Source organism: Geospiza fortis, unplaced genomic scaffold (genome assembly GCF_000277835.1).
Source record: "Geospiza fortis unplaced genomic scaffold, GeoFor_1.0 scaffold190, whole genome shotgun sequence".
Classification (NCBI taxonomy): domain Eukaryota; kingdom Metazoa; phylum Chordata; class Aves; order Passeriformes; family Thraupidae; genus Geospiza; species Geospiza fortis.
The window spans coordinates 1744549-1756916 of record NW_005054328.1 but is presented as its reverse complement, the minus strand read 5'-3'; the positions used below and the strand labels follow the sequence as shown (position 1 = coordinate 1756916).

Genomic DNA, 12368 nt, shown 5'->3' with positions numbered 1-12368 from the left:
AAAGAGTGTGTTGATATTGCCCATTTACCTGTTAGTGATTTCATACCATTTGTGCTCATTTTTCAAACTTCTTTTCAACTTTCCTTTATGGAACTTATTGTCTAATAATCCTGTGCAATATTTGCCACCTGATTTACTCTGCATTCTCCATTTTTCTTGGTTACCTGCAATAAAATCATTGTTTATTTCAGAGAAACAGCAGACTGACATTGGTCATGCTTTGGCACTCCACTCTCACAGAGAATTTCTACTCCAGCAATATGCTTTTCAAAAATTTAATCGCATTTCTGTTTCTCAAGTAAGCCACGTATTAAATAAGATCTATTTGACAACCTGCTTTGTTTTGTAGTGTTGAATTGTGAATGATCAACACGTCAGCTGAAGAAAAGGAAACACTGGAACATGTTGTCCCACATCAATTTTAAGTTCCATACATTTAAACTCATATCAGCATTTGGCGTGCTGAAAAAGATGGCTAACCTTACCTCGGGACTTTTTTTCTGCCACACACAGAGTTGTTGGAATGGTTGAGCTTTCTACCACAATCTCTTGAGCACAACAGTATTCTCCAGTTTTTAGAAGACTGTTGTTCTTACCAAAGGCAGTATTTCCACTGTGGCTTTCTTTTTTTGTAAGTAATTTTGTTTACAAATGCATCTTTATGTTTGTTTCTTTCTAGGCAGGGATGAGGTCCCGAAACCAAGGTGGAGAAAGCTCGTCTAATGGGCACTTCTCCAGTTCCAAGCCTGTCATCAGCCACACAGAGAATGAAAAACTTCAGGAGGATGCCAAGAAAAAGAACAAACCTCATCGGAAGGAAGATGAGGTCATGGTTTCAGCAACTGTCAAACGGCACTCAAAATCACCCGGTCCTAGTGAGAGAAAGAACAAGAAGTCCATAGAGTTTTCTAAAGAAGACTTGATAAAACTACTCAGTATAATGGAAGGAGAATTGCAGGTAAATTAAACATCTTCTAAACCATATTTTCTATGTACCTATCTATTTTTAGGTTGTCCAAAGAGCACAGAGCTCAGCTAACAGGAACATCATATTTAAGGCAAAGGACCACAATGATAGAGCAGTGGGAGTTGGTCTTTAACAGTCATAGTTTTAAGTGATGCTTTATTTCCCACTACAGCTACCAAAGCAAGATAAATTACAAACACCTGTCAAAGAAACACCTGACAAACAAATGTGGATCTGCAGGTGAGGCTGAAAACAACCACAGGGAAATCAGTGGTGGGTGAGAAGAAGGGAGAGGGGGAAGACAAGTAAATATAGGGAATGCAATTACAATCATTACTCAAGAGGCCAATATACAGGTCAGGAATACTGAAAATGGACCTAGGATGTCCCCTGGAACTTCTGCATATTTAGATGTTACTGAGGCTTCAGCCAAAGCTCTGCCTGTCCTGTCTGATTTCCAGAGCCTGGTGCTTTGCACATTCCTTGCCTTTCAAAGATCCATTCGTTTATTTCTTGGAGTAGTGCTTGCTTGAAAGCTTTCTCAGTTGTCATGGTTTGCATGTTAATTCCGCCCAGTAGTAAGTCCCTGATGGCAGTCAGCCTGATTCTGCACTTAACTTGTCCCCAAATGTCTGTCCAGTTTAGAAATTCTCTTTAATGCTAATACATCATTGAACTCTCTGTAGTGTGAGAGATTCTCTCCAGAGAATTTCAGAAGAAGCTGAAATGTGGTATTTCAAAAAGTCAATATGAAGACTTGAGGCTTTTCAAAAGTTACCCCCTTTTGTGGTCGGACTGCTTTTCAAATTCATACACTGTTTTGGTTGTACTTTAGTGACCTTTTTCACTGAACCTATGGACAAGCAGAAAAAAGCCACCCGACCTGTATGAAACATTTTGTCTTAATCCCTTTATTCCAATTAACTATTACTATTTAGCTTTTCATAGAAGGCTTTACTTTTCCTCACATTCATAACATTATTACTTTAATGTTGAACTTGTTACCATCTGATTTGTTACATAAGTCATCATTAGCACAACTCTGAGATTCCATCTCACTAAGTATCATTAAGTATCACTTTTTCTGCACATAATTCACCTCTAGTTTGTCAGAAACTACTGTCAACTTACAAGAAGTATGCATTCAAAATAAATAATTTTGTCAAAGATGGAGAATGGTCATTTTACAATGAAAACCTGCAGGGGAAAAAAAGGAAGAAAATATGTTGAATGTAATTTTGCAGAGGAAAAAAGAAATTACCATTACAGAAAAGTAACCATTTTTATCGTGCCTCATTTTACTTTATTCAAAATCTTGTATATGTAATTTCCTTAGAGATGGAGCTAGTGTGCAGCTTCTGTGGTGAGAGGAGCCAAACCTCAATAGAAATGTATCATGCTCATGTTATTCACAAAGATTTACCCTGAAGTCACCTTTGTGGTCTGGAAAGGCGAGGTGAAGAAAGTCACTAATGTTTCCTGTGTGGCAATAAATGTGGTCTTTATTGCTTGAGTAATTCTCCTGTTCTTCACCATAGTCTTTCACTTTGTGGGGTAGTTACACAAGCTTTGAAGGGCTGCCCATGTTCTCATTATCCCTATGGGGATGATGGGAATAGATCCTGGACAATACTTTTAGGGGTTTTCATACATACAGACCCCAAAGGGATGTCAGGCACTGCTGAAGCTTCCTGGCATGCCAGGAGGGTATGGGGACACCCACACTGGTGGCCATAGAGTGCTTCTGTTCTTCTGCTCCTTGCAGCCAGGCAGGGAAGAGAGAAATTATTTTTAATCCACACAAGTTTTTAATTTCATGTCAACCCCCCCATTTTAGTTTTTTCCCTGGTACCTGTGTTGACCCATTTCTGAAGTGGGCAAGCTACAGCACTTTGGCTTGAGATGAGAGCCTGGCTTTTACGCTACAAAGGAAGATGAGCCAAGGAAGGCTCCAGCCAAAGTAAATACTCTGGTATTACCTCCTGGCTGTCACAGTGACCTAATGCACTGAGTCATTTCATGGCTTTTTATTTTCAGATCTTTTCAGACATCTCTGGTGGCTGGCTGGCATTTCGTTGGACTGACAAGTCGTACTGCGGGTTTACTTTGAAGCCATTTCAATTCTGGCAATGCAAACACTATCTAGGCATATGTAAGAAGAATTTGTTTTGAGAATAGCATCAGGCTGTACCTGTAGGGAGATGCATTATTTTCTGAATTAAAAAATGGGATAAAATACCATAATTGTTTACTCAGCCATGAGCAGGGGGCATCTTATGCCTGTTCCACCAGGGTGACGCTGCCTTGGAACCCTCAAACAGTGAGCTAAGCCATGGGAGGTAACCTGTGACAGTGACAACTGTGGGGTTAGCAGGGTGAACTGGTAATGTATTTATATGCATCATGTGCTTAGTTCAGTACTCTCATCCTCTCACATCATAGACCCACACCACATTGATCTTGGTACCAATATCGAGCACTTACTTTACAACTTGATGCCCCAGCTCAATTTTGAAGTCAAACATGCCAGAAAACCATGGAGAGATGCCCTGTGCCCTGGAAATGATGTTTATGTCCTCATTTTTACCTTGATTTTGGTTTTTGTTTTCAAAATTATAATACCCGCAGGTAGCTTGCTTGTGCTTTAGCTTCTAGAACCACGTTGGACTCAGCTGTGCCTGTCTTCATGTTTCCTGGCTGGACCCTGTGCATTTACTGAATATAGAGAAGGAAAGCTTTTCACAAACATCTGAGGTCACCACATAACCTATGCCTTATTTTGTAAGAAAACAAAAGGGAAGAAAAAGTTTACAGAAGCTGTAGTGATGAGAATGTGTCCCAATATACATGGCAGGAGAGCTCTTAAGTACAGCCTCTCTGAAGGAGAGTGGGAAGCAAATGAACTGATGACAGGGATTTATTTTAATGGGCCTACAGCTCAGTGGAGTGTATTTTCTCTTGTGAGATCTAACTGCTCATATAAAAAAAGTAGTGATTACATGGTCTTTAAACCCATATTGAACATATAGTGGCAAAAAATCCATGAAGTACTGCTTCCTATACCTGGGGAAAAAAAAATCTAATTTTTAAATATTGTAAAGCTGGTTTGAAAAGAAAACTTCAAATACCAGTAGAATAAGTTGGACCATGAAGGCATGGCATTAATTTGCCTGGTTGTTACAGTGATTTCAGTCAAACCCACATGTGAATATTATTAATTACAGAGCAAGACAGGCAGTGTGGATCTTTACAATGATGATATAATACTATCTGTGGTTCACAGATTTTTGTCCAATGGCCTATGTATTTGTCCTGGCAGGAATATATTCCCTTTCTGTATGGTTTCTGAGCAGCAGCCATTAATCTTCAGCAATACCAACACTGATTTTCAACATTTCCTGATTGGGAGCCCAAAAGGAAATGAGGAGGAGTATTCCTACATGTTTACGACTCACTCTTTCATTGCATGTTTGGGGAAAAAAACCCCACAATAATAAAAGTATATTTATAAAGACAGCATCCCACTACAAATCATTAGGTTTTTCAAGGAAAATAATTTCTTATCCAGATTCTGTGCCTATTGCTGGAGGACAATTTAAGCTTGGGAGACAGTTTCCCATATTTCACACCAATTCAAAAAGGAGCAACTTTTCCACTCAAGGCCTTTATTATAGTCTATGTTTTACTGGGTTTCTCCAGTGCCAACGTGGCATTCATCCCCTGCAGCTCAGCCCCTCAATCCTGTCGAGGTCCCTTGCATGCTTTAGGGCTGAGGGAAATGTTTCCTGAGAGCCTGGCACTGTTGGGTAGCAGAGCTCCTCAAAGCCATGCAGCCATGGGGTGTAAAGGAAATGCATTTTAAGTCGTCAGCTGCTGTCACATTCCCTCTGTTGCAGACCTGAGGGTGCAGATGGGCAATGTGTGAAATCTGATGTCTTGAGGAACAGAATGTGTCATATACAAGAGATGTATAAATTAATATTTATTAATTAGACAAGACACAATTTCTGACAAGTCCTCAGATTTTCAAACGGTCTAATGTAGCACTGGGTTGGGTTTGGTTTGATATTTGAAGGGAAACACAATGTAGCAGATATTCAGAGGTAAATCTATTTATATACCATTCCTGGTTCAAAGGGTGAGACCAAAGCACTCTGCTGTCAAAGAAGTCCCTTCCTTACAAGTATTTAATCAAGACTGCATTTAATGGTTAATTTGAGTGCTTACACAAGGTGCCAGAGCAATATCTTGTTGAAGGGCAGGTGTGGGAGGCTGGTTGCTGAAACAAGACAGTCGTGGGGGAAGGAGATCTCTCATCCAACAGAGACAGGAGGAGCTCACCTTCAGGTGGGCTGCAAGACTTTCCTCTCACCATGGGAGGATCAGGGAAAGGTTAGCAGAGGACTCTGTTTTGTTCTCCCTGGCAAGATCCTTATGAAACACTTTGGTATCAGTGGCTGCACATCCGGCCACCAGGAAAATCCTCTGTCTTAACAAAGTCAATTAACACAATGGGTATAGGTGATAAACTACCCATTGCATGTTAACATTTAAAAGGTATTTTAGTATTTTTCTGTCTGTCTTTCTAGCAGAAAACTATGCTTTGTAAATGCAAAGCAAAGGAAAATTCTTTACTGTTTCCATCTTTCTGCTTTCTACTTTCCCTTTTTTCAGGGTTACATATTATATAATACCTTTTATTCTATAATTGCTCTGTTCAGCTCTTTTTCCCAATATCTAAATTTCCCTATTCACTTTTCTTCCCTTCTTTATTTTTCTAGTTGTGACCTTTTTTCTTACTCTACCTTTTTGTCACTTCCCAGCTCAGGCTTCCCTCGTACTGCAGGTGCATTGACTGACCTGAGAATTCTGGAGATAAAATTGTGCAAGATCTACTGTATATCAAATCCCATAATCTAATTTTTTAGGCAAATGCTCCCTTTAACCTTTTTGTTAACTTAGTAAGCCGTGTTTTAAGATTAGGTAGGTTGTTTACTTTGACTAATCCTATTGGAAAACAGTCCCAGAACTGAAAATCTTTAATGTTTATCTGATTTCTCCCATTTAATTTCTAAAGCAATTTTAGTTATGCCTAGTGAAACCTTTATGAACTCTGCTATACAGTGATGCTGCTTTGAAAGCCCACCTCTGTCCCTCCTGCCTTTAATGCCTGATGTGTTTGTAGGCAGCAGCCTTGCATCCTCTGAGCCTTTGGTTTTGCTGTGCTACTGTACCACATCCTGTCCATTTCCTCTGGCAAAATGGGCTCTCCATGTCCCCATCTGCCCTTGACCAGCAGCAGTCACACGCCGGGGTCACTTTCTTGGTGGCTGTAGCTGGATCTGCACGTGGGGCTTGCTGTGGGACAGAGCTCCCTGTGCCTTGTGCATTTGCTTTCATACTTGCCTTTCTCTTTAGGCATGGCATTACCTGGCCTTCCCATCACTTGTCACTCTGACTGGCATAAGCAAGAGAATTTGACTCTGTAGCTGTTGTTGTGATGTTTTTGTCTCTTTTTCCTCTCGCTGAAATGTGTAAACTTGCATGTAATGCCTCAAACTGCTTTTGTATTGACTTTCCCAAGATATTGTAACCACATTGGGAGAGCCACCTAGTTGTTGTTTAGTTAAAAACACTGTACAAACTTCTATATTTTTCTTCAGTGCCTTTTTATTTATACTCTTCCATTAATATTAATAAATATGGATCTACCTGAAAGCTCAAGCGAGGAATGTGGGATAGATAGATGGGTAGAAACCAAACATGTTTCTTGTGCAGGTAACAGAAACCAGAAGAGAAAGTCGGGCAAGTTGCCTTGGCACCAGAGAAAGCAGTGAAGAGAAGGAGTTTTCAAATGGTCATTAGCAAAATAGCACTGATTAACAAGCAGCAGATGAGCCAAGGCTGAAAGAATAGGTAAAGCCAGAGAAAAGTGCATGCAGGGTATCTGTGAAGTCCTGTTGATTGAATTGAAATAATTTAGGACTTATGAGCATATCATAGATGAAATACAAATTCCCCATGGGAAAAATCTTGGCACGTACAGAGCTACAGGGAAAAAAAGAAGATAGGGTTAATGTGAGGAGGGAGAGGTGACTTAAGCAGAATGGAATGAGGGGAAAGAGGCTGGGCAATAGAAGAAAAAGAGTGTAAGCAAAAGGGGAGTACAACAAAGATAAATGGAGCCAAGATAGACACGCAGAAAGTGGGCACACAAAAGGCAAGAAAATGAGGGGATAGATGTGTAGCAGTGTAGCAAAATAAAAGCCTAAAAACAAACCCTAAAAATGTCTGGCATATCAGTAAATGAGTAAATTCTCTCCTCTCTGACTGACCCCTGGTTTGTTTGTGTTTTGCTGGTGAAGAATGCTTTTGCAGCACAAAAAAAAAAAAAAACAGACCACAGATGCTCTCTTCTATTTTTATTGAATAATTTATAACCAGAGATTAATTTTGTCCAGAATAGCATGGTTCATTTTCTGTAGCTTGCATTTTCTGCTGTGCAAAGTGCAGAATATACCATAGGAGGTAAGAAGAACTTGTCTAGCAAGTCCCAAAATCATCAATTTTAAAATAGAACCTGGCTGTTTTGTGAGAGGAAAAAGAAAAAAAAAAAAAGCAAAGGTAAGACAGTATACTGAAATATAGTTAAATTGTGCTATTTCGGCAGTTTCCTGCTCCATCTGAAATAAAGGGCAGAGGTACTATCAACTATAGGGATAGTAGCCATCCATCTCTTTGGTACTAAAATTGCTTTAGATATACATGTATGCTTTTCAAAGTAATGGTCCCCAGTAAAATGTCCCTGTCACAGGACAGCTGTAGGCTGAAGACCTCTTCACAAAGATATTTTAACATTTTTCTCTAGTAATGCCTGAGCTGTACTTAACAGAGCTGTATCTGTGTGTTAGTTAGGCTTGAAGGATCAGAAGAGAGAGGAATAACTGAAAAGTGTCTCTGACCCATTGAACATCTTATCTAGAGTGGAAGGAAGAGTGGGAACAGCTTGGGGTTTTTTTTCCAAAAATTCTTGGTCTTCTGTTCAAAACAGAAGAGAATTGCCCACAACCAGCTTTTTAAGTTTTGGTCTTTTTCCAAACTGATCCTCTCTTGCAAACTTTTAAAAATTAGTTTTAAATAATGATATAATTTGACTATTTATTTTTCTTTTTCTTTACATTTACTTAGTAGAAATTGTATATTCAGTGCAACACTAATGAAGACGTTCATATCTCTTCTCATTTTTCTTGAAAGTTCACTCTGTGGGAGAGCACATGGCCGATCATTTTGCAATCAATGTTAAATGCATAAGCTTTCTGGCTTTAAAATATCTGGGATTCTTTGGAGAGCTTGCAATGAACATATGTCTTATGTGTCATAATGCTGTCCAGTAGTCTGAGTCACCAGTTGTTAATTTAACATTGCAGTTGTAGATGAACCTGTTTTTATTAACTTTGCTGCCCCAGTTCACTGTTTATTAAGTTTTTGTCTGTTGTCCTCTAGCTGAGGATCAGATAAGCTCTTGAGAGCAAAACAGATTATTTTTCATCCAAAACAAACTTTAATAAATGCAAATATAAATCTTTACATAATAATTGTCATAACATGGCTGAGAAAAAGTCTTTTTTCTAGGGTTAAAGGCTCCACCTATTGGTTGACTAAAGTGAGAGAAATGTAACATTTTCACATAGAAAACTCCAGGTCCTACTGAACATCCTGTGTCTTGCCACATCTTGCAAAATTGCTGCCTTGAGTGTTTGCATGATGTCCAAAATGAAGTAAACTCTGACTTATTTCAGAGGGCTGTGCAGATGTGGCACCCAAAATGATGCACTGCTGAGGGAGGCACTATGAAGGGAAGTCCTTTCCTGAGACAGGAAGGGTTTGGATTTTGCAAGTGATATCTTTCTTATCCTGGAAATTATTGGATTTCTTTGCAAAAAATTAGCATAAACTCTTCCATGCCAGAAAAATGAGTGGAACTGAACTAACTCAAATATACAGTTGCATGGTAGCTTCCAGACATTTTTCACCTTCAAGTTTAAACAAATCAGAAACAGAAATATTGATGTGAATATGGAACCCCAATTTCCCAGTATTGGCTCAGGCAATCTCAGCAGTTCAGGTAAAGCAGCATTCTGAAAGGCTTCAGAGTCATTCTTGGAAATGCAGTGGGAGAATAGAGAGGGGAAAGGATGTCCCCAAGCGAGGCTTGGGGAGGGCAAAGGGAAGGACAGACACTGGGGGGAATCAGGGGGATTTTGGAGACAACTGAGAGCATTATGGGCATGGCTGGGAGCTCTCACTCTATGCCTTTCACTGCCCACCCACCCCAGTTGCTTCACACTCAGAGTTTGGCCACTTCCCTCATTTCCTCTGACAACTCCTCCATTCAAATAATTGGTTGTGCTGGTGAGCGCTTGCTGAAATGCAGTCCTACTGTTCTTGCCCATTCATCAGCCACCAGTAACTTGGGTGCACATTGTGCAGCACAGAGTACTCAAAAACATCTCGTTGAAGCCAACAAAATGCTTGGACAAGAGAAAGTTGTGTATACAGTTTACTCCACATGTACACAGACTTAGGTCTGTTAGTGTCCCACATGCTCCTGTCTCCACAGAGGAGGCAGAAGGAATGCCTCTGACTTCATCATCCTGGTGGTTACAGCCCTGCTGGCTCCAGCTTGTCTTGCTCCATCCTGCTCCTTGTGTGCTTGTTCCTGCCAGAAGGCAGCAAGATCACTGTGGAAAAAAAAAATGCCTGGGCTGATTTGTTCCTCTTGGAGACAGGGTACTCACAGCAGCTGCTTGAAGTGCATCCCTGAAATTCAACTCGGAGCACCTAATTTCAGATGCTTCTGTTCTTTATACTGTCAATGTAGCACTTGCAAACAGCAATTTAGACAAGATGAGTTACACATTTAATGAAGATACTTTTTAGTTTCTAATGGATTTCAACAAATTGGATGATAGTACAGAAGAACCTGAACCTGGCAGAAATAAAATATAACAAAAGGGGAAAAATTAATAGGAGAACACTGATATTGATGTCAGAGCGCCATATTTTTTGTAGCATTCACAGCATATCTAGATCTTCTATAGGCTTGGAAATTAAATTTCATTCATGAGAAATGTTATTTCCTTTATGGAATGGAAATTAGAGCATGGTGGGGTTAATTTTATGTGTGAAGCATAAGAAAGAGGTTCATGATCCATGGGTCTCTTGTGTCTTGGTCCAGACTTACTAATAGGGCCAGATGATAAGAGAAGAAAGAGGAAAATAAACGCTTTTCCTGTTATTGCCCTTTCATTTCATTTCACTTTTTTTCCCCTCCTAAAGAGCTTCTAACAGATCACAATATAATTCTGGTTACAAAAGGAACATGGCAGCTTGATGGCTAGATGGATCAGTCTGTGGTTTCTGCTTGCTGCTGGGCTTCAGGCCACGTGAAAAATATACAGTTAATGTTGGCTGAGACAAACACTCTGTGACTGGATACAGCAAACCCAAACCAGTGGGTTTAGCCATTGTGAGGCATTGCTGGAGCATGTAGAACATATCCCAACATGCAGAGTCATGCACATAACTTGACAGTGACCCCTTGCCCTGGTGTCTCTGTGCTGACTGGATCATGACACTGTAATTCTATATGCTGTAGTAACTGCCCCACGGCTTGATAATATCAAGCAAAGCACTCTTTCAGTGTGAAAAGACAAGACAGGGTATCCCAGACCATAATAATTCTGAAAACATCAAGCAGTGTGGAGTTAATACTTCTCAGGGTCTTGCCATGGGAATTTTGCTGGCTATGGCCCAGACTACAGATAATTAATTATGTCAGTGAAAGGCTCTGGTGGCCTGTTTTCTTCAGAAAAAAAGTGACATCATCCATGGAGCGCTCTGGCAATAAAGCAGAACAAAGCTGTGTGGGCAGGAAATAACAGACAGATGTCTTCTAGTGCTCATTTGATCTGTTTCAAGGCTTGCTGGAAGAAGTAATACATTGCTCAGTGCTGCTTCTTCTCAGCTCTGCAATCTTTAGCAGGGACTTTTTCAAACATAAGAGGCCAAAATAATTTCTGATGTAATTCTTCTGGAGCCACTTCAGAAGATTTATGCAGTGGCTGAGCTAGTCTATCATGTGCCTCTTCTCCAGTATTGATTTTAGAAGAGCTTTCTGAGCTATCACAAGATAAAACACAATAAAATTAAATACAGTGTAGAGCTCCAAAGGCATCATACAAGGCCAGAAAGTTCTGCACAGTGTGGAGAAGACAGGGCAGTTCTGTTCAATATCCTCAGGGTCATGAGGGATTATTTGTATTTCTGGATATATATTTCACTTACCCTTTGTACAAAATCAACAATCAACAATGGTCACTTTTCATCACTGAAGTAATCTCTACCTCCAGAGCATATAGTGTATATCGTGTATCTAGACTTGAATACAGAAAAGTTAAAAGAAATTCATGCAAGTGAAATTCCCAGTTTCAAGTATTATGAAATTAAGCTAAGATGAAAGGTGTAAAAAAGCCTTTGCTGTACATAAAGTCTTCCTTGCACAAAACCACGAGGTATTCCTGTTGCTGGTACAGCCTTACTTTGACTCGAGTGTGTAGTTGTGGCACCACAATATTAAAAGATATAAAGCTATTAGAGCATGTCCAAAAGACAGCTGTGAAGATGGTGAAGGGTTTAGAGGAGAAACAATAAAGCAGCTGGAGTCCCTTGGTTTGTTCAGTCTGGAGGAGACTGAGGGGAGATCTCATTGCAGTCTACAACTTCCTCATGAGGGGAAGAGGAAGGGCAGACCCTGATGTCTTCTCTATGGTGACAGTGACAGAACCCAAGGAAATGGCCTGAAGTTGTGTCAGGGGAGGTTTAGGTTGGATATCAGGAAAAGGTTTTGTCACCCAGAGGGTGGCTGGGCAATGAACAGGCTCCCCAGGGCAGTGGCCACAGCCCCAAGCCTGACAGAGTTACAGAAATGTTTGGACAATGCTCCCAGGCAGCTGGTGTGACTCTTGGGGCTGTCCTGTGCAGGGTCAGGATTTGGATTTGATGTTCTCTGTGAGTTCCTTCCAACTCAGGACTTCTATGATTCTATAATTTTGCGCAATTAGCCAGCATTTTGCATGGCTAGCATCATTGAGTGATGCTAGCTACTTCAGATATCTGATACAGGAGAAAAATATATTTACTCAGTTTTTGGCAAAAAGATCTTCGTGTGATGCAATATGCAATAGAGCATCTAACATCCCTGCTTTGAAACATGCTTTGTACAAAAGAAGGGCTAGAGGGAACAATCAGGCCTTTAACAACAGTGTCATTCCAGCTGTCAGGAGTAGTTTTTATTACATTCTGTATATATATTTATAGTATTATGAGACAAAATTAAGAA

At 40.1% G+C, this 12368-nt stretch overlaps 1 protein-coding gene across 4 annotated transcripts in view; it reads left to right on the top strand.

The window, feature by feature from the left end:
* Positions 1-12368, top strand: part of FILIP1 (filamin A interacting protein 1) — a 101900-nt gene that overhangs the window by 41039 nt on the left and 48493 nt on the right. For all 4 annotated transcript variants that reach the window (XM_031057126.1, XM_031057127.1, XM_031057124.1 and 1 more), the window contains exon 2: positions 680-958. In XM_031057126.1, coding sequence (XP_030912986.1) covers positions 686-958 — 273 coding nt within the window. In that variant the 5' untranslated portion in view covers positions 680-685. The remainder of the gene's footprint in view (positions 1-679; positions 959-12368) is intronic.